The sequence below is a fragment of the Fundulus heteroclitus genome, chromosome 20, assembly GCF_011125445.2.
Source record: "Fundulus heteroclitus isolate FHET01 chromosome 20, MU-UCD_Fhet_4.1, whole genome shotgun sequence".
NCBI lineage: Eukaryota > Metazoa > Chordata > Actinopteri > Cyprinodontiformes > Fundulidae > Fundulus > Fundulus heteroclitus.
This window is the reverse complement of record NC_046380.1, coordinates 46,330,848-46,354,382: the sequence shown is the minus strand read 5'-3', so window position 1 is coordinate 46,354,382 and position 23,535 is coordinate 46,330,848. Positions and strand designations below refer to the sequence as shown.

General features: G+C 42.4%; 1 protein-coding gene across 3 annotated transcripts in view; it reads left to right on the top strand.

Moving 5' to 3' along the window:
• fbln2 (fibulin 2) overlaps nt 1-23,535 on the top strand; it is a 127,696-nt gene that overhangs the window by 53,253 nt on the left and 50,908 nt on the right. For all 3 annotated transcript variants that reach the window (XM_036152003.1, XM_036152001.1, XM_036152002.1), the window contains exons 3-5: nt 3,689-3,809; nt 9,737-9,863; nt 14,537-14,723. In XM_036152003.1, coding sequence (XP_036007896.1) covers nt 3,689-3,809; nt 9,737-9,863; nt 14,537-14,723 — 435 coding nt within the window. The remainder of the gene's footprint in view (nt 1-3,688; nt 3,810-9,736; nt 9,864-14,536; nt 14,724-23,535) is intronic.

The window sequence follows — 23,535 nt, the reverse complement described above, 5'->3', positions numbered from 1 at the left end:
CAGGCAATTTCTGAGGTAACAGCAGGGAGCAGCATTACCATTTTATGTTCAATACCAAAGTTTAACTTGGCAGTGGTTCCAACTAACTTGTTTCTGTCATATTCCATGCTGGAAGAACTTTAAACTGAAATGCTTGCTAACTCGATATGCTTGCGTTTATTTGACGTTGACACGCGGTTTTTTGTTGTTGCTTTCTCGCGCGCATATAGTGAATGGCAGGGGGAAAACAGGCAAAAATACATGGATACTTTGAAACGAGAAGCGACTTCACCGACGGCGTCGATGCAGACCCCCCCGCTCCGCTCCGCTCCGCTCCGCTCCGCACAAAACTTGTTCCGGCCGCCCAACTCACCGCCTCGCCTCGCCTAAGCTCGCTCGCGGTACCTGCGGGAAACACCGCCTTCCGCATGTCAGCTGTGTTTTTTTCCGGCCAGCACCTTTCTTCCTCTTTGAATCTGAGGCTAGGCTGACAGCGAGGTTATTGGCGCATTATCGCCACCTACTGTTCTGATTCAAACCCCTACACCGCAGCAACAGACCTTCACAAAATAAAAGCATGTGACCAACATGCGTTAACGCGCGTTAAAGAAAATATCGCCGTTAATAGTCTAATGAGTTAACGCGAAATTAACGCGTTAACTTGCCCAGCCCTAATATATATATATATATATTAGTGCTGTCAAACGATTAATAATTTTAATCGCGATTAATCGTATAATGTCGATAGTTAACTCGAGATTAATCGCAAATTAATCGCATATTTTATCCTTTTATTTCTGACAGTGTAATAGTCTGTTTGGGCATTTTAATATGCAATTTTGCAATAAATGACACTAATAAAATACATGCTTGTACAAAAAATATTTTTATTTTGTTATTTTTCAAGCACTTTTCAGAATTGGAATGAAAACATCCTGGTGCCAAATGTTAAACTCTGGACTATAATGGCTAAATGACTAATCATGACGCCCTGATGTTTACACAGTGTGTTAACAAATGTGTAAATAAATACCTGTTTTCATGCCGATATATTTTTTTCCCTCTTAAACAAAGATAGACATGGTATTATGCATAAACATATAAATTAATAAAAATTGTACATTTCAATAAAGTCATAAGTTTTGTTCATTTCTTCTCTCTCTCTCTCTCCCTCTCTCTCTCTCTCTCTCTCTCTCTCTCTCTCTCTCTCTCTCTGTCTCACACACACATCTAATTCTGAGCTTTTACACCAACAACAATAATTTCTTTGAATATTTTTGCTTGCTGTTTCTATCCATATTCATAGAGTTTAAGCCTGGAAAAAGGTTTTAAATTTCCAGGTCATTCCAGTTTTACACTTTGCTTGCAACTGGGAAAGGAGCTTTATACCCTTGAAAGAGACTGTTTAGCAACTGATTAGTAACTCCAGGTACTTCGTTTGGCAACGTGATTCAGCCTTAGTTTGTCAAATACAGAGACAATAAATTAATAAGCATTAAAGAGCAGTTTATGGGTTGGGGTTTCTGCAATGTTATCAACGTGTAAAAACTCATCTTCAGAACCAATGTCTGCTCGAAATGGTGATCTGCACCACTAAGAGCACCTGCTAGCTAACCATTATTAATAAAACTTTGATTCATTAATACAACTTTTGAAATTATCCCCCCCTCTTTTTTTTTTTTTTGCACACTGACTATATACTATACTCCAGGTGCGATTTGCCGGGGGGGATGAGGGGGGGTTACCCCCTCTCTGCTTGTGACGTCACCCCCTCTGGTCATTCATGTTTTATCCCTGGGGGGGATACATTCCTCCCCCCCTCTGGTCTGAATTTAAAAATGTATATAAATTAGGGCTGTCAATTTTAACGCGTAAGACCACAACGCCGAATTTTTTTTTCTCTAGTCGCCGTTAATCACGCGTCAAAACACACACACCGTTACCTAATGTTTTTCCCCACCGCGCTCCCGGACTGTGTTTCTTTTACCCTCGGCGCTTTCCGTAGTTTCAAGAGAGCTAGAGACTGTAGCAAAACAGATCTGCGCTCACTGTTGCACAGACTGTTCATTTCATGCGACTTTGGGCTTCTTTTATTCTAAAGGCGCTTGTAAATTTTAGAAGTCACGGATTGCTTTTCTTTTTTGGGCACGTTTCTGAAAGTTAAATCACTTATTTGGGCTCTAAAATAAGTGATGAAACAGCGGTTATAAAGAGACCTGCCTGCACTAGACACTGAGTGTATCCAGCTGAAATATCCCTCCGCCATAGGAGCCGACGGTAGTAAAGGCAGAGAGAGCAACTCTGCAGTTTACGGTGCAATAACCAGTGATAACTGCTGAAAGTAGATTACTTGGTGCAGATCACCATTTTGAGCAGACATTGGTTCTGAAGATGAGTTTTTAACATGCTGAGAACATTGCAGAAACCCAACCCATAAACCGTACTTTAATGCTTATTAACTCGTTTTCTCTGTATTTGTCAAACTAAGGCTAAATCACGTTGCCAAACGAAGGACCTGGAATTACTAATCAGTTGCTAAACAGTCTCATTCAGGGTATTAAGCTCCTGCCCATTTGCAAGCAAAGTGTAAGACTGGAATGACCTGGAAATCTAAAACCTTTTTCCAGGCTTAAACTCTATGAATATGGATATAAACAGCAAGCAAAAATATTCAAAGAAGTTATTGTTGGTGTGAAAGCTCAGAATTAGATGTGTGTGTGAGAGAGAGAGAGTGAAAAAATGAACAATTCAACTTATGACTTTATTGAAATGTAAATTTTTTATTAATGCCTAATACCATGTCTATCTTTGTTTAAGAGGCAAAAAAATATATCGGCATGGTATTTATTCACAAATTTATTTATTTATTTTAAAGTCTATTCTCTGAGATACAAAGAGCCAGTGGAAGGACTTCAGAACCGGGTCCTTGTGCTCTACGTTCTTAGTCTTAGTGAGAACACGGGCAGCAGCGTTCTGGATCAGCTGCAGCTGTCTGATCCACTTTTTAGGCAGACCTGCGAAAACACCGTTGCAGTAATCAATGTAACTTGTTTGATTATAGAAACTCTCTATTCTGTACTAACTCTTTATTCTAGTCCATAGCTGCCATGATGCTCTCTAATCTGATAAATAGTCTGCTCTCATAAAATGCTCCCAATGGGTGAGAAGAGAGTGAAAAGTTAAGATGAAAGACGAAAAACTAATAAAGTAGCTAATTAGTTGTTGATGGGTAAAGATTTTTATGGACATTTTTTTATTCAGTATTTGGAATAAGATATGGGCAGTGAGTAGTGTTTTCTTATGCCTATTTGCTGATGATTCAACAGACTTCTACCTTATGTCAATGGCATATTCTTTTGTCTTTAGCTTTTCGTAGAGTGGCTCAGACAAATGCACATCTATGTCACACCATTTGATAAAAAAAACACACTTTAATTATATTAAAGTGTGTTTTAATTATATTAAAACACACTAAGAGCTAATAAATATGGTACTGCTGGTTTTGTGAAAAACAAATAGTTCTCAGCAAGAGAGATCTGTTACACATCTTCACCAGGGATGTGGAGGGTTCTGTAATTTGACCTGTGTATATAGATTTGTGTGTGTGTGTGTGTGTGTGTGTGTGTGGCAGACGATTTATAGCAGAGCTGTTATCTACCCAACAGTCTTGTGGGTTGGTGTGTGAAAAGTGTATGTGTTTGGGCTGCAGATTCATTGGGATCTTCTGAAGACATCCTGCAAAGCTGTTGTGACGCTGGGCTGAGATGGGCCAGGGAAAAGAAGCACTGCAACCACATTACTGTACACAGTGACAAGCACTCTATTTGCAGGTAAGATGCATTTCTCCTAGTGTGAAAATAATGTTCTAATGTTCTTTTATTGCTGTTAGAGTTTTTAATGCTCTACATAAGCTCTCTTTTATGAAGAGCTTATGTATTTATCATATTTTGAAAACACAATATGATTTTTATCCCACATTACTAGGGGTTCCTGTATTTACAACATTTGCATCTGTTTATTATTCATTAAAATTGATACAGTTTTTAACCATGCCTGCAAGCTGAATTCTTGCGGTATTTGGGCATTCATAAATATACGAGATTCCATTTGTTACTGAACCAAAATTGGTTCAGGCCAATGACGTTGCAGTACTATGGTTTAAGGCGGGGCATACAGCTGTGACAAAAGCAAGAGCTGCTGAGCCCACAGCTGAACCAACATAAACATGGTAGCACAGTAGGACGCATGCGTAGCTGCTGGTATCACATCTGTTTTGTAAGAATCCATGACTTCTTAAAAGAAGAACAACAAGAAATGCTGGGACCAGGGTAACTTGTTGTGGTTTCTCATTGATACTATGACTGACTAAAACCAACTTTTTGGTAGGCGGGCACTTGGTGTCGCTTTGTCCAATTAGCTTGTCGAGTTCTGCTGCATGTCCCTCCTTTCCTCAAATGGACTCGATAGGAGCAGTCCCAGATTGATAATGTGCAGAACGGACAGTGCTACATATTATCAAAATGGCGGACCAGGTTATACGGTTTCCATTGCAAGAGTGCCTTGCAAAATATTCACCACCCTTAAACTTTTCCACATTTTTGCTAATGACAAACTTCAATCTATTTTTAATTAGTTTCAACAATTTTTTTTTTACTTTTTAATAGCCATGTGTACATTTTGGTATGCAATTATGTAACTGATTGTTTATCCATCAATGTAGTCCATCCATCCATCCATCCATCCATCCATTTTCTAACACGCTTATCCCTGCTGGGGTCATGAGGGTGCTGGTGCCCATCTCCAGCAGTCAATGGGCGAGAGGTGGGGTACACCCTGCACAGGTCGCCAGTTTATCGCAGATCAATGTAGTGATAGTTTTTTTTTTATCATCTAAAGTAATCCTTTGATTTAATGCTGATTAATGGAAATACACACACAGAGTTTAAAATTTTTACAATTGTACTGAATTGTTTGTAATGCAAATGTTTTTTCAGACAGATTTAAGCCTAAACCTCTGGTTGCCTGTTAAAAATGTGGAAACCATCCACTTCCTTTACCTCCAGATGGGCTTTGCTCCCTCAACATTGGAAGCCAAGGGAAATGTGGCACTCGGGTGGTGCTGTCCCCGGGCAGACTGAGCATCTGGGTGTTGCCAGTGTGCGATTTGCAAAAAAAAAACAGAGGCGGGGGGATAATTTCAAGTGTTTTATAAATGAAGATAACAACAGGGTTATGTGGCCTGCATGCTGTCTGGCTGGAGACAGAGACATGCACCTGTCCTGGGCGGGAGGGTGGAGAAATCGGCTGCTGCTGCTTCTTGTCTTGTGACGCTGCCTGCAAATCATCATCCACCAAAGTTGGTCCTGTAACATTACCATGGCTGTTAGTCCCATCATCTACTCTTTACCTTTTCTGTTGATTTTTCGGGCCGAAATATGACAAAATACTTTGTTGACGTTCATGCTGCCACACGTTCTCATTCATTACTCGGTTAGCTAGCAGCTGCTCTTTCAGGTAGCTAGCTAGATCCAGTAGGTTAGACTATTGTTTTTAAACTTGCGCCATCTACTGTCTGGACTCAGGAGTAGGTAATAGTTTACTTCAACCGCTTCGAGCAGAAAACTTATTAATACTCTTTAAAAACAGACAGCAAGAAATTAAATTGACAAATGTGAAGGACACAAGACATGTATTTATATTAGGGCTGTCAAACGATTAAAAATTTGAATTTGAATCGATTAATCGCATAATGTCGATCGTTAACTCGAGATTAATCGCAAATTAATCGCATGTTTTATCCTTTTATTTCTGAAAGTGTAATAGCCTGTTTGAGCATTTTAATATACAATTTTGCAATAAATGACACTAACAAAATACATGCTTGTACTAAAAAAAATATTTTTATTTTTTTATTTTTCAAGCACTTTTGAGAATTGGAATGAAAACATCCTTGTGCCAAATGTTAAACTCTGGACTATAATGGCTAAATGACTAATCATGACGCCCTGATGTTTACACAATGTGTAATTAAATTTTAAATAAATACCTATTTTCATGCTGATATAATTTTTTGCCTCTTAAACAAAGATAGACATGGTATTAGGCATATACATATAAATTAATAAAAAATGTATATTTCAATAAAGTCATAAGTTTTATTGTTCGTTTTTTCACTCTCTCTCACACAAATCTAATTCTGAGCTTCCACACCAATAACAATATTTTTACTTGCTGTTTCTATCCATATTCATAGAGTTTAAGCCTGGAAAAAGGTTTTAAATTTCCAGGTCATTCCAGTCTTACACTTTGCTTGCAACTGGGCAGGAGCTTAATACCCTGAATGAGACTGTTTAGGAACTGATTAGTAACTCCTGGTCCTTCGTTTGGCAACGTGATTCAGCCTTAGTTTGTCAAATACAGAGAAAACAAATTAATAAGCATTAAAGTACGGTTTATGGGTTGGGTTTCTGCAATTTTATCAGCGTGTTAAAAACTCATCTTCAGAACCAATGTCTGCTCAAAATGGTGATCTGCACCAAGTAATCTACTTTCAGCAGTTATCACCGGTTATTGCACCGTAAACTGCAGAGTTGCTCTGTCTGCCTTTACTACCGTCGGCTCCTATGGCGGAGGGATATTTCAGCTGGATACACTCAGTGTCTAGTGCAGGCAGGTCTCATAATAACCGCTGTTTCATCACTTATTTTAGAGCCCAAATAAATGATTTAACTTTCAGCAATGTGCCCAAAAAAGAAAAGCAACCCGTGACTTCTAAAATTTACAAGCGCCTTTAGAATAAAAGAAGCCCAAAGTAGCATGAAATAAACAGTCTGTGCAACAGTGAGCGCAGGTCTGTTTTGCTACAGTCTCTAGCTCTCTTGAAACTACGGAAAGCGCCGAGGGTAAAAGAAACACAGTCCGGAGAGCGCGGTGGGGAAAAACATTAGGGAACGGTGTGTGTGTTTTGACGCGCGTTGTGGTCTAACGCGTTAATAACGCGTTAAAACGGACAGCCCTAATTTATATACATTTTTAAAAATCCATAATGTTACTTATTCAGACCAGAGGGGGGGAGGAATGTATCCCCCCAGGGATAAAACATGAATGACCAGAGGGGGGGGGGGCAAATCGCAAGCAAATCGCACCCAGGGTGCTGCATTGGGTTGGTGGAGGCCATAGATAGTTGCTCTGGGAAAACTGTGATCAGTTGTAGTAAAAAAAAGCAAACAAGACTTGAATGTTATTAGCCTGTATGAAGATTGAAAGGAAACTGGTATGTAAGCTTCAGACTGCAGCTCTGACTTGTGCTGAACTTAATTTAGTGTGAAAGGATGAAGTTGATTATCAGCCCATGACCTTTGTGGATTAGGGGATGTTAATGGCTTGTAAAAATAGTTTCATGTTAACTATAACTTCATAAGAAAGACCATATGAAGTTCTCGCCAAATTACATTACATTGTAATTTACAGAACAATGTAAATGTATCTTAACTTCACTATTCTCATGCTGCTAAGGTAGATGCAACATTACAAGACACTTGCAGCTGAAAATTGTATTAGTTTATTAGGCATTCAGTTACCAGACTTTGTTTTATTCTTGTAATTTATGCCAAGCATCTGAACATCTTTAATATTCACAATTAAGTACAACGATTTTAAATATGGATTTAAAAACAGTTTTCCTTTCTTATTAAACAATTATTCTGCTTGAAGTGAGAAGAACCCTTCATAAAATGAAGGAGTGGGCAGTATGAAGACAGGGATAAGTAAGGGATAATGCCCATAACGTGATATTATCAGAAATGAATGGACTTCATGGAAGCAACCTTCTGACGTGAAGCGTCTGATAATGGTAACCTAAAAGGGGATTAGCCCATTTATTCTATGGTCACTTACAAAATAAATACATATTAAATCAATTATTAACTATTTTGTGTTTTATTTCACCCTTAAAAGTTTTTCGCAAGAAGTTGTCACGTGTTGCCAAGGTAACCAGCATCAACTGTCTTCCTGAACGTTTTTCTAAGTGTCCTATAACAGTTTTTAACGGACTCCTTACAGCCATGGCATGAGTAAGGGATAATGCCTGACGAGAAGTCCATTATCACAAATGAATGGACAATACGCAGGGCAGTCAAAAGTAGCCAGTCAACGGCGGCAAGTGATTATAGTTTAACAGCACAAGCATGAATAATACTGCAGTTTTGAATGCTTATGATGAAGGCCATGTATGATTAAAGTTTAATATGGGGTTGTGATGGACCGACGTAAAAATGCATGAGGAGTCACAGGAAATTATTCAAAAGTTGGGGTTTTTATTTTTAACCCACAAGCCAAACTTACAAAAATGGTGGGTTCCAGAGTCATAAAAGAGGTTTTTTTTAAAAAAAAAAAAAAAAAAAACTTTAACTGAAGCAAACTGTGCCCAAACTAACTGACTGCACAATCAAACATAACTGACCTACAAAGAAATGACACACAAGGGTATATATACACTGGCTGATCAGACCAATAACACAATAGGGGTAATTGAAACCAAACAAACACTCACAAATGACAAAACAAAGCAGTACAGTTAGGTTTGGCAATAAACTAACCTAAGAACAATGAAAAACACACAACCTCTAAATGCAAACCCTAAGTGAACTACAAAACAAAGAAAGAAAAATACAAATTTCCCTTTCCAGCCAAAGCAGGTGGAACAGTCCAATTTCCCCTCTCCAGTATTTAGGTGATCTCAGCCCTGGCTGCCATCTTTTGTCCGGCCAAACTCCCAGGCACCATGGAAGGTAAGAAATAAAGATTAGTAACAAAAAACACAAAAAAGATATGGACAATTGACTCTAAGTACAAAAGTGAACTAAATGTGCGTGCTTACAAATAGAACACATGTACTTGAACTAAGAATAAAGTTTTATTGCAAACTAAAGTGTGCATATACTGGTAAATGAAAAGTGCATGTGTGGTACAGACTTTTAAGGTTTGGCCATCACAGGGGTCAATTTGAATGTCTGAGAGGAATGATGATGCTGTTTGGCTTCAATTCCCCACCCCACAATCTGTGTCGCAACTTTGCCCTGTTTCCAAAACAAACTTACTCATGGGTGAGACTTTGTGTGAGTGTCACATGGTGACTTTTAGTTTTTCTTCAAAGCTAATAACTTTTGCTCAGGAAGGGACGCATCCTAGATTTAGTGCCCATTTTGTGTGGATGCAACGTTCATAAATGAGACTGATGTGTGTGTTGATGTAGAACAGGAGGGTTACAGAACAGACAGCAGAGCATGCAGAGCAATTGCCTTTAGGTTTAGGCATAAGGAGAGCACAAGTAAAAAGAATTAGACGTAATTAGTCTATTTCATGTCAGACACTTTGTTTTTGGTAATGGGGGCAGCATTAGGTAGAGCATGTGCAACATTTCATCTTCACCTAAATGAAATGCAGCCCATGTCACATCTGTTTCCTTTACTCATTTAATCTGAAGTGTCAGCTGTGAGAGAAGGTAATAGTTTAGACTCTGTTGTGACACTGCTACATTAAGGCAAAACTAAGCTGAACCTCTCCACACTTCAGTCTAATCAACAATTCATGAAACCCAAAAACTGCAGGCAGCTGCAGGCTCCAAAGGATAGGATACTGATGTACCCCTGTGGAGTGTGGCAGGTGGTTTTCATTTTGTGGCTGATTTGATTGTATTTTTCCATGTGGATGTTCAAATACTTCGGCATGTTTGAACTGTGGATGCTGTGTGTTTCAGTGTTGTTGGGCAGCAGTGCTGCCTCAGCTCTGTGAAGGACAGCCGGTGTGATGCAGGAGTGACTGCAGCCAGAGCAGGACACCATTGTGAAGCTGATGTGGACAACGCATGCACAGATGAATACCAGGTAAACAGAAAACCAGCACAAACGAACATCTGTGGTGCTCCCTAAAACTGTTGAACATTGATCCACCGGATTCTTTAGAGAACAAACACATAAGTTATTCAAGGAAGAAAATAATATGTATTCAATGAGTCATGATAGGAAATTAGTCACTGTTTCTAATGTTTGAATTGACAAAGATGAAGAGAGGAAATAATGGTTCTCTTTGTTCTTCAGTACAATCAAACTATGAAGATGCTTTTGTCTTTTAACCACACTGAGACTTAACTCTCAGATTTCTGTGTCAGCAGATGTCTGTTTGTGTTGCTGTCAAACAGGTTGAACTGAAAAAAAGCTGAATACGTGTCCCATTTCTGCTTGTATCTGGCAGGGTTGTAAATACTTCCATATGGAAATGCTCAGTGTGCTCCGACTGCATGTCCTTGTTTCTTTAAGGAGAAACCTGGTGGTTTGGCCGCTGAGCCAGATGTTTAGTTGTTAAGGGAGGTGAGCCAAACCACTGTGCCAAGTAATCTACTCTCCAGGTTCCAGGGGAAAATGCTAAGAAAACATGAAAGTCAGAGTTTTTTTTTTTTTGTTATTTCTTTATTGCACCAAATGTTGCCCAGTCTGGAACAGGAGCCTAAATCCTTTACAAGTGAATGAATAGGCCCACAAACCTATGTAGCTTTTATGTTAATTCTTTGCATGCTGTTTGCAGAGCAGGTAACAAAGTAGAGTGTTGGAAGAACATCTAAGAAATGTTACAGCCGTAAGTAGGATATTAGCACCAGCTGCTCTGATCAATATATAAATAATCATTAGATTAAGATGCCTCATGTCCTAATTTCTGTTGTTTCTGCAAACACATTACTTATTGGAATATGAATGCTGACATGCTTTTATACATTTTTGGAAAACTATATAGCTCAGTGCCTTGTTAAGATAAGCATAACACTTCAATAAAGCTGTATATCCCGTTAGATCTGGTTTAAAACTAAGCCATGTAGGGGACACAGCAACATGTTCTGCTCAGATGAGGCCAGAGTTAAGAGTGTGATGCCTGGAATAAACCAACTGTGCACATTACCCTGAACACATCATCACATGGGGGTTGGGGTGGTTGGTCTGGTGGTGGTGGCAGCCTCAATGCTGAGTTATGTTCACGGATTTAGTTGTCACCCAGGTCTGTGCGGCTTGGGCACAAGGCCATAGAAGAGCTAGACATTTAAACTTGACACAGACATAGGTGCAGAATTCTCAAAAAAACACAGTACTCAACATAATTAAGGGAAATGCAATAAAGAAGAAGAAACAGTTGATGTCACGCAGCCAAAATGGCTGTGTGCTGTATCATAAACAATCATGTAGAATAGCTGGTGTGTTTATGGCAGCTAAACTGAAATAAACAAAGGGTTAGAGATGTAGAAGAAGATGGTAGGTTCACCCGTTGCATACAGAAAGGCGTGAAGATGGGGAATACAGCCTGTCTGTGTCATGTTTTGTTCTGATGACCCGAACACACTACACACAGAGGTAGGAATCTTTGTGAGTTTATTGAAAGAGATGGTTGTTAGATGATGAGACCAGAGAGACAAGACTGCACTGGAAAAGGGGTGTAGATGATGGCAGGAGCTGACGGCCCGGAGCGAGAGTCCTTAATAACTGGGTGGTCAGGGAAGCTTAGTGCTGCTCGTCCAGCAGACCCCGTAGCACTACAGGCACAGAGCAGAGCTTCTCCAGGAACAAACAGCAGAGAACAGAGTTTTTAGAGAGACTAGCAGGACTAACCCTAAACAAGGGAGCAAACAAATCTTCCAAGGCAAAAAACAGGGACTGGCATGAAGAGGTGGATCACAGAAGACGGACCAGCACCAGAGTGAGGCAGATGGAGGCTTAAATAAGAAGGCTAGCAGGTGAAATGTGTCTGATTGATCAATTACCAACAGGTGTGACTGACTGCAAGGAGAGTGAAGTGAAGGCTGAGTGGAAGAGAAGGAGAAAACTAAAAATTAACAATGAATAAAGTCAAAACATAACTAAAACCCAAACAAGGTGGAAAAAAACTGAGAATAATAGTAAACCAAAGCCGAATCAAAACTAAACCATGACTGGAAAATCCTTTATTTAATAAACGCAGATTGCTTTACATACTGTGGGCTGTTGTTTTAGATTTGATTTACGCAGCTATTGATGGAAACAGAAGTCAAATATCCTATTTTGTATCCACAAACCGGGCCAATAAACTCATCCCTGAAACCATGCCAATAATATGCGTATGCTGTTTTCAGTCACAGAAATAAGCAGTAACAATATAATTCAATTCAATTCAATTCAATTTATTTATATAGCGCCAAATCATGAAACATGTCATCTCAAGGCACTTTACAAAATCAAGTTCAATCATATTATACAGATTGGTCAGATTATACAGATTGGTCAAAAATGTCCTATATAAGGGAACCAGTTGATTGCATCAAAGTCCCTCCAAGCAGCATTCACTCCTGGGGAAGCGTAGAGCCACAGGGAGAGTCGTCTGCATTGTACATGGCTTTGCAGCAATCCCTCATACTGAGCAAGCATGAAGCGACAGTGGGAAGAAAAACTCCCCATTAACGGGAAGGAAAACCTCCGGCAGAACCGGGCTCAGTATGAATGGTCATCTGCCTCGACCGACTGGGGTTACAGAAGACAGAGCAGAGACACAATATAGCATTTAACAATATTGTTCTGCTTGGAATTTCTGCGCCATTTGATGTCAGTAGAGGTGAACTTGCTCGGCTAGGGCTCCTTTGAATTCCCCCATTTGAATGAAACTTGCACGCACCACATTACAAAAACTAGGAGATGCAGAACCCTGTGATGCAGCAGAGCGCATGTACAGGGGCGGGGATGGGTTGATTCTGGCTGATTGCTGCATACAGAACATTACAATAGTCCAGCCTTGAACTAAAAAATGCATGCATTGCCTTTTCCAGATCAGCCCAGGATAGAAATGGTTTGATTTTTGATAGGAGTCTTAGCTGAAACAAAGCCTGCTCTGACCACTGAGTTAACCTGTTTATTAAACTTCAGAGTGCGGTCAAAAATCACACCTCGGTTTCTCACAGCTGAAGTAAAAGGTGGGGATATGGGACCAAGGCTTAGGGCCTTTAGAATTGAAGAGAATGTACTCCATTTTCCCTTCATTTAGGTGGAGAAAATTTTGAGACAATCACTGCTTGATGTCAGATAGACAGTTTTGCAATAAACAAAGAGTCTTATTGTCGTTCTGTTTCATTGGTTGCATGTCATCAGCAAATGAAATGAAAGAGACCTTGTGTTTGGAGATAAGTCCTAGTGGCAACAAATGGAGAGAAAACAGAAATGGTCCAAGAATTGAGCCTTGTGGCACACCAGAGGACAAAGTGAAGTGAAGTCATCAGTCATAATACAAAATGATCTATTGCTCAGCTCTGAGGCAAACCACTGGAGCACGCAGGCCGACACAGTGCTCCATGCAAGAAATAAGAACTGCATGCTCTACAGTGTCAATGGCAGCTGTGAGGTCTAACATCACAAGCACGACTGAATTATTTACATCTAGTGCAGTGAGGATATCAACAGGTACAAATAAACTGGGCAGCATGGATTTGAAGATGGATGTGTCAAAAAGGGGGAGTGGACAATAATGAGGAGGAGACAGCTGTGGAAGTCCACAGTCAGACACATGTTGCAGCAGCAGTCTGACTGCAGGATTTACCCAGAAAATATTAGATACAGCGTGACGTGTTTATCAACTGAAAAGGCCCAGATCGTTGGATCAAGGTCAGAACCAGACATTAATTCCTACACAGGAAAAGATTTTGTCTTACACAATAAATAATCATAGGTATTAGGTAATGAACAGAGCATTATAAGTCTTGGGCCAGTCAAAGTCCAAAAAAGATTCTCAAATAAAAAAGATTTGTTTTTCAGGGATGATCTACTATCATGATCACTATAAGTTAGGTTGTGGTTCTTATTTGTGTTTGTTTTCATCTCCTCTGTGCTAAATTATTTCCCCTAAAATAACTGTTGCTGAAAGTACAACAAAAAAGTGGTTCAATGAAGTGTAACTCGGGTGCTGAATACAATTCAAGCCACAGCTTTCATTTTTTTTTTACTGTATTATAAAGATTGTTTCTGTCTTTTCATAATTATACATTACTTTGTGTAGGTCTTTCACAGATAGAACACTAATATCACCTACTAAATAACGGAAGTTTGTGGTGGTTATGGTAGTACTTACTAACATCAATAAAATGTCAAAAGTTGGAGCAGTTAAAATTGCAAAAACATTTATTACATTGTAAAAACATCTAGTAGCAACTGTTAATCATACACTGCAAAAACGGATCTAAAAATAAGTAAAATTTGTGTTTTTGTCATAGATGTGAGCAGGTAAATAAGATTATCTGCCAATGGAATGAGTATTTTGATCCCTAAAATAAGATAATTAGATTTACTGCACTTGAAATAAGATGAGGGAGATGAATTGTTCCTATTTTTAATTGCAAAAATCTTATTCCATTGGCAGATCATCTTAATTACCTGCTCAAATCAAAGATAAATACACTCATTTTAAGAACAATGTACTTATTTTTAGCTCCGTTTTTGCAGCGTATTGATTTGAATTAATGCCTGTGTGTTACTTCTCTGCTTTTGTTCATGAGCAGGTGTGCTGCAGCTGCTGTGCCATTGGCTTGTGGATACGGAGTGAAGGACTAGACTGCAATACCCAAAAGTACCTGAGCTATCCATGTGGCCACATTTTCCTTTCCTGCTGTAAGGAAGAGGAAGGTCAGAGCCAGTTGCCACAGTGGAGGAAGAAGATATCCAGACCAACTGCCCTACCCAGACAAGGTATGTATCACACACTGCTGAGGAATTCTGCCCCGTCATACTTTTGGAGACCTGATACCTTACAGTAGTATACTCACCGCCGTGTGGATACGTTTCATTCACCTGGATGCTGGTGCTTGCTACTGAATGGGAAAATTAGTGTGTGATCAATTTGTCTAATAATTATGTGTCCACTATGGGTACTCAGACATGTAAATCTTGTTCTCAAGAGTCTGTTCAGTTATTAAAAAACAAGACATTGGGATGATGTGACAAAACAATGATGTAACTCGTTCTAACACAGCAGAGGACTGTAAATTCCAGACCCCTGATCCCAGTATACACAAACTATTTACAATGGGAGGACATCAGAAGTGACAACACGCCTCCAAAACATGACACACGGTATCCAGGGTAATGTCAGCATACCACCAAGAAGGACGAACCACATCCAACAGGATTAACTGTGGACGCAAGAGGAAGCTGTCTGAAAGGGATGTTGGGGTACTAACCTGGATTGTATCCAAAAAACATAAAACCACGGCTTCCTAAATCACAGCAGAATTAAATGTGCACCTCAACTCTCCTGTTTCCACCAAAACTGTCCGTCGGGAGCTCCACAGGGTCAATATACACAGCCGGGCTGCTACAGCCAAACCTTTGGTCACTCGTGCCAATGCCAAACGTCGGTTTCAATGTTGCAAGGAGCGCAAATCTTGGGCTGTGGACAATGTGAAACATGTATTGTTCTCTGATGAGTCCACCTTTACTGTTTTCCCCACATCCTGAAGAGTTACGGTGTGGAGAAGCCCCAAGGAAGCATACCACCCAGACTGTTGCATACCCAGAGTGAAGCATGGGGGTGGATCAGTGATGGTTTGGGCTGCCATATCATGGCATTCCCTTGGTCCCATACTTGTGCTAGATGGGCGCGTCACTGCCAAGGACTACCGAACCATTCTGGAGGACCATGTGCATCCAATGGTTCAAACATTGTATCCTGAAGGAGGTGTCATGTATCAGGATGACAATGCACCAATACACACAGCAAGACTGGTGAAAGATTGGTTTGATGAACATGAAAGTGAAGTTGAACATCGCCCATGGCCTGCAGAGTCACCAGATCTAAATATTATTCAGCCACTTTGGGGTGTTTTGGAGGAGCGAGTCAGGAAACATTTTCCTTACAACTAATACAATACAAAATCCTTCACAGAGTACACTACACAGGACAAAGATTATTCAAGATGGGTCTGGCACAATCTAATATCTGCCCACACTGCATAGGCAATCATCCTGATAATTATTTTCATGCGTTATGGTTATGCACACCAGTCCAGAGGTTCTGGACACAGATATGTAAGGACTTATCAAGGTGCTTGAGCTGTAAAATTACACCATCCCCATCAGTTTGCCTGCTCGGTAATTTTGAGGAAAGTCCTCTGAAAAAAGAAATAGTTTACATGGTTTTTACTGCTTTATGCATCGCAAAGAAAACTATCCTCATGAATTGGAAAAGTAAACAAAATCTCAGTATCAACCAGTATAGAGATCTTTTGTTGGATCATATTAATCTAGAGACAGCATCTGCTTCCACATCTGATTGGTCTCTTTGGGCTCCTCTGATCAACACCATCACTTAGTGGAATAGGGGGCGGTGGGTTGCTTCCTGCAGGGCGCAGTGGCTGGATGGAGGGGTTCCTGGGGCCCTGGGGGCACTTGGAGTAGGGCGCCTGGTGGATCCGGCTCCGGGGTCTGTTGCCCCCATCTGGGGGGAGTTTGGGAGGCCTACGGGTGGCCTACAGCAGCCGCTTGCGGCGCTCTTTGTGAGCTGCGTGTTGACGGACGTGGGTTACTGACCTGGTAGCTGTGCTGCCGCTGGGTGGGGCCGGGGTGGGTCTGGGGGTCTGGGGTCCCTGGGGCGCACCGCTCTCGGGCGCGGGCCCCGGCGGGGCCTCGGGGGTTCCGGTTCCGGGGTTGTGCCGCTTTTGGTGTGGGCCGGCGCGCGCCCGGGTGTCCGCCCCTGCACGGGGCCTCTGGTGCGCTGGGGGGCCTCGGGGCCCGTTGAGCTGGTAGGGGGGCATGGTCACTAACACCGCTGGGCAGATGCTCTTCTCCTTCATTGGATAGGCACTCTGCCAGTGGGGGGAGGGGAAAAGGAGGGGGAGTAGGGATCTACCCAGCCTGGATGTCTACTGTCGAATGTATGGTGAGTTGTTTGAACGTTAGTGTTGGGGAGGGATTAAATCCACGGGTGGGGGGGGGGGGGGGGGGGGGTTGGGGGGGGTTGACGTTCTGGTGGGCTTGTGTCCGGCCCCCTGTCCCGGTCCTGGTCCGTGTCGTCTTCCGGTGCGGGTTTCACCTGGGGGGTGGGGTTTGGGATGGCTCGTGCGGGCTGGCTGGTCAGGGTCCCCCATCCTATTAATTTATTAATTTAATTATATATTATTATTATTATTATTATTATTATTATTATTATTTTTTTTTTTTTTTTTTTTTTTTTGGGGGGGTTAAATACAGTAGGCATGGGGGGCGGGCTGGGGGAGGTAGGGGTGTTGGTCCTGGTGGGTGGTTGGCTGGCGGGCCCTGCGGCCTCTCCCTGGCCCCCGGGCTACGGTGGTGCCGCTGGCGAGGCCCCCTTCTCTGGGTGGGGCTTTCGGGGAGCGGGGGTGCCTATTGGAGTCAGTAGGGGAGCTGGCTCCCTGGGTTGGCTTCCCAGTCATTTGCTCCCCATCCCCGGACTCCTCCCTCTGCCTGCTCCATCACGCCGCCACACATGTAGGTCATGAGGGAGGGGGCGTTACTGGAGGTTGCCACTTTCTGGTGACGCCCCTCTCCCCAATTTTATCATGCATCTTAGACACTTTCACTTGAAACATTTTTCACATCGCACACTCATATAGGCCATGGTAGGGGGGAGTGGGGGGAAGACGTCTGGGGGGGGGGCTTATGTTGTGTGGGCCTCACCTCGGACGGCTCCCTTCACCTCCTCTCCCACTTAGACATTGAGGGTTCTGGGCAGTCACACGGAGGGGGTGCGCTGGCAACAGCTACCTTCCGGAAGGGGGGTGGGCTGTGCCGTGCATCCCCTTCGGCGCTCCCAGTTTTTAAACGCACTTGAGAACAACATGCAACAACACAACATTTGAGCAGGCGTAGGGAGGGTCGGGGTCTTCTGTACACCCCCGTTCTCCGATGGCGGCAAGGAGTCTGGGGCCTGGAGGAGGTGCGGGCCACTGTGTCCGGGGTCTTGGCGGGGGGCTGCGGTGTGCAGTCAGCGGCTTGCCAGGTCTGGGGCTGATGCCTCTGCTCCCCCCAGGGGGCGGGGGGCAGGGATGGCAAGGGTAAGGTGGGGGGAGGGAGGGGGTTTATTAGGTATTTAGGGGGAGGGGGGGGCTCTGGCCGGGTGGCTCGTGCGGGTCGTGTTGGCCCGCCCTCTTGGGGGGGGCCCGGTCCGGGGGGCGTCTGGTCTGGGGCCGGGGCCGGGGGTCGGGCACAGGCAGTCGTATAGTCGATTTGGGGTGACCCCCCCCCCCCCCTTTGGTCAGTGTTGGATGTGAGTGTTATGTGGGAATGTGTGTACAGCGTCTTTTTTTTTTCTTCTGTGTGTGGTGAGTGGGGCACAAGGGAGGGATGGGGTGAATGAGTTTTTTTTTTTTTTTTTTTTTTTTTTTTCTGTGTGTGGTGAGTGGGGCACAAGGGAGGGTTTGGGTGAATTATTTTTTTTTTTTTTTTTTTTTTTTTTTTTTTTCAGGTATGGGTGTGGTCCGCTCCCTCTCCCAAGAACATCTCAAGTCTCCGCTAGGTGCGGAGCCCATCCCCCCACGTCCTGCCCTCCTCCACTTCGTTGGCGGGCGCCTTGGCCCCCTGGCGCGTTGGTTGGCTTCGGGTTTGGGGCGGGTTCCCGGGCGTGCGCCGGCCCACTCCCGGCGGCCTCTTCGCGGGGCCTGGCCCCCCGGGGGGCGGCCGGGGCCCTCGTCGCGGGGGCGGGGCGCCCCTGGGGCCTCTGGCCCTCAGGGCCCATGGCCGGGACCACTTCAGCGGGGCTAGCTGCCGGCGGAGCCCACGGGCTCGTCTCCGCGGCTCTTGAGGGCGTCGGCATTGCGGTGGCTGGGGGATTTCCTCGGGGTCGTCTCTGCTCCTCCCTTGGGGGGGGGGTTGCAGATATCCTGTGTCGGCCCCTCCTGGGCGACCTGCTTTAGGGACCCCTTTGGGAGTCCGGGGTTACGGGTCCCCTGACGCCTGCCTCTGTGCTCGGGGAAGGTGGGTCTTCGGTTCTCCACAATCACTATCAAGCTATTTCTGGATAATCTTCACCTAAACTAGTGCAGTTTCACATCTCCCACAGGTGCTGGGTCCCAGGTATTAAGTGTTCACTTATATACAGTAATCTTATAATTTATTTATTTATTTATTTATGTTTTTTCACTTTCTTTTTTCAAATATCACATTACACATGTCAGCTTACATAATAATATATATGATTTAGTAATGGCATCTAGGTGTTATTCGAGTGTATCTGTTGCTTTATGTCTGTTGGTTGTGCTGTTCTTTTTGTGTCTCTTTCCAGGTGATGGAGCAGACAGAGGACGTTTTATCATTTTCTTCCTTTTATCTCCTCTTTCTTTCACCTCTACTCTTTTTTTCTTTTCTTTCACTCTTTGTTCTTCCTTTACTCTCCCATTGTCATGTCCATATAATTTGAAATTCTCCTTGCAGGAATCATAATAAAGCTATTTACAAGCATAAATCAAGTGGAGCACTATGGCGAAAGCTGTTTGCCCCACTTGTAAAAGCAAAATCTGTCGAGCTCTATCTGGCATTGAGATATCAATTCCTATTGCCATATTGCTAGACAGGACACTGGGAAAAAAAAAAAAAAAAAAAAAAAAAAAACATTTTCCTCCACCAGCATCACGTCGTGACCTGGCCACTATCCTGCAAGAAGAATGGCTTAAAATCCCTCTGACCACTGTGCAGGACTTGTAGATGTCATTCCCAAGATGAATTGACGCTGTATTGGCCGCAAAAGGAGGCCCTACACCATACTAATAAATTATTGTGGTCTAAAACCAGGTGTTTCAGTTTCATTGTCCAACCCCTGTATATCCTCATTTAGACCAAAGTTGTGTTCGCCCCAATCAATTGAGCAATCCAGGATTTTTTTTAAAGTGCATGGAAAATTTTGTGAAAGAGGGGTAATCAACATTTTGGCCATATATACTGACAATACATAACTGTTGGTTATGAATATACATTTGTATTATTACTCTACCTTCATGATCTATAATTTTGTCTAATATTGTAAAACTAACTTTTTGTGGATTAAAATTGCTACTCCTCTTTGTCTAGAGTAAACACTCTAGACACTCTAGCAGGCAGAAAACACACTCAGGTGAGTTAAGATCGTTTACAGTTTTAGCTGATTCATGAGTTTCTTGCAATAAGACATCATCTGCCTTTAGTCTTTTAAGCTGGTTAAAAATATTAAACGATTTCTCTCTGGTGCCAGCTCCATGCACATTCCATGTCACAAACCTTAGATTCACAATAGGTGTGAGTGAGAGGCTGAAGCTGGAAATGCATGTACCCATAGAAATAGATATACATAGACCCAGGTCACGCCACATAAAGTACTTGTGATTGTCTGATCCACAGGAAAGAAGCAGAGGAATAAGATAAAGAAAGACAAAGAATTAAGAAAGTGTAGAGAGTTAAAAGGGATGAAAGAAGAAGGATTACGACCCATAACACAGAAACCCACCCGTGACTAACCCATATACAATGCAAACATCCAGCTGACCTGTGCGTACATTTAATGTATCAACATGTTCAGCTCTATGCTCTTTTATCCTGTGTCACATGCTTTAAGTTTACCTGTTGTGCTGCTAATAAAGCCACAGAATGACCTTCTGATCCCTGGACAACTCACTATTAATATAAAGCTTATCTACACCAACTGTAGCCCTAATATTTAAATGTTACTTAGATTATTGACTTGTTCCTACCTGGGTAGATCAGATTGATATTATGTGTATATCGCCATTTTTACTTATGCGCAGCTCTTCCAAGATCTCAGCTGCTCGTCTCCTCCTCTCAGCTGCTCCCCTCCAAGACCTCTGAGAATTAGTAGTTTATAAAGTAAAAAATCTTGGTGTTATTTTTGACCAAGACATGTCATTTAAATTTCATATTAAACAGGTTTCCAGAGTTTCCTTTTTTCACCTCAGGAATATCGGCAAAATTAGAAACATTCTGTCCAGGGGTGATGCTGAAAAACTAGTCCATGCATTTGTTACTTCACGGCTGGACTATTGTAATTCTTTACTATCAGGAAGTCCACAAAAATGCAGTTCAAAGCCTTCAGCTGATCCAAAATGCTGCAGCAAGAGTTCTGATGAAAATCAACCAGAGGGATCATATTTCTCCATTTTTAGCTCCCCTTCATTGGCTTCCTGTTAAATCAAGAATAGAATTTAAAATTCTCCTTCTAACGTATAAAGCCCTTAATAATCAAACTCCATCATATATCAGAGCTCTGATTACCCCGTATGTTCCTAACAGAGCACTTCGCTCTCAGACTGCAGGTCTGCTGGTGGTTCCTAGAGTCTCTAAAAGTAGAATGGGAGGCAGATCCTTTAGCTATCAGGCTCCTCTCCTGTGGAACCAACTCCCAGTTTTGGTCCGTGAGGCAGACACCCCGCCTACTTTTAAGACTAATCTTAAAACTTTCCTTTTTGACAAAAATTATAACTAGAGTGGCTCATGTTACTCTGAGTTACCTCTATAGTTATGCTGCTATAGGCCTAAGCTGCTGGAGGACATCAGGAATTATTTCTCTCACTCTGCTGATTTCTACTGTTCTTCAATTATGCATTGCTTGTCATCATTTCAGCTTTTAACTTTTTTGTTCTCTCCTTTTTCTTCATAGTAGGTACACCTGCTCTGACGTTCTGTTAACTGTGACATCATCCAGAGAAGACAGATCACCCGCTACTACCATCTAATGTAGAACAGATTACTGGATCAATGTGTGCTTCTGTGCTTTTTTGTCTCTCTTGTTGTGTCTCTGCTCTGTCTTCTGTAACCCCCAGTGGGTCGAGGCAGATGACCGTTCATACTGAGCCCGGTTCTGGTTCTGCTGGAGGTTTTTTCTTCCCATTAATGGGAGGTTTTCTTCCCACTGTCACTTCATGCTTGCTCAGTATGAGGGATTGCAGCAAAGCCATGTACAATGCAGACGACTCTCCCTGTGGCTCTACGCTTCTCCAGGAGTGAATGCTGCTTGTCGGGACTTTGAAGCAATCAACTGGTTCCCTTATATAGGACATTTTTTACCAATCTGTATAATCTGATTGATTTGACTTTGTAAAGTGCCTTGAGATGACATGCTTCATTAATTGGAGCTATATAAATAAAATTGAATTGAATTGAATAAATACATAGGTGCTGTACACCCACTGGGAGGCACCATGTTGTGTTGATATTTCTGATTTCAGAAGCTGAAAGAGGCCAAACTTGCCAGCCATATGCATTTTTTCTATTTGAAATTTTCTCTTGAAATGGAGGACTGTCCATACTTTTTGCTCAGCGAGAGGGAAGAGAAAGTAACCAAGAAAAGAAAAATAAGTAATAACCGTGAGAAAACAAGAGACTATATTGGCGTAGCTATTATTACCAGGTGTTGACAATTCATGAGGGAGCGCAGACTCCAAACTGATGCGGAGGTTGCAGGCTTTTTGCTGGACAAGTAAGTTAATTCAATATAACAGTGAATCTTATTTTGGCTTTATATTAGAAACAGGGCTGTGTAGTCCATCAACTGCTCTGTTCTCCTGGCAGAGACAGCTAGTTTTAGGGGCTCTGTTTGTAAAACAACAACCACAATCATGAGACAGGATCCTTGTGAATGTGTAAAAATAATTGGATTTATTGATCTTTGCAAAAATCCCAGAAAGGTTGTACAAACTGTGGGGGAGAAAAGAGACCATTAGGCTGTGCCAAATCAATCAATCGATTTTTTGTGAAATCGGATTTTTTTTGCGTGTCCGTTCACATTTCCAAATATATGCGACTTGTATGTGATCTCCTGTGTGAACTGAATGCGTTTAACCGAAGTGTCCCGCATGCATACTCGAGGACGTGATGACGTCACACGTAGCAAGCGTCCTCAGTGTTTGCGGAAGTAAACATGGATTATAATGCTGGCACGCATTTTGCGGTCATTCATTTATTTTCTAACCGGAGCTTTTCGTCCATTTACTGCTCTTCTCATTGTAGGGTGTCGTCTTTCTTCCCTCTTCTGCATAGCAGGACACAGAATAGTGACGTTTGTCGAGTATCGGTGACGTACAGGTCGGATAAATGCGACCCGGCCGTACAGACACAGGTCGCATTTGAAAAGATCAGATACGTATCGGATTCAGGACCACATGTCCAAGTGGCCTGGATCGCATTTGAAAAAATCCGATCTGTGTCGTTCAGACTGTCATAAAAAGATCAGATCCAGGTTGCATATGAGCAAAAAAATTGGAATTGGGTCACTTCAGGCTGCAATGTGAGCGTAGCCTAAGTTATCCCACATCCCCTCTCCAGCTGGCCTTAGATGAACACCTTATATAGGGCTGTCTTGAGACTTGATTGGCTCCTCTCAACCCCTGAGCCAATTAGGGCAATTGGCAACAGCCTGCATACTGAACCTATGGGGAAACAGGAAACAAGAGGGGGAGGAAATAACAAAGAAATAATCAATTCAGATTTTACTAACCAATGCAAATCGATTATAGTCATAATACAACACACTCAGGTTCAGTTTCTTTGGCAGATTGCTCAA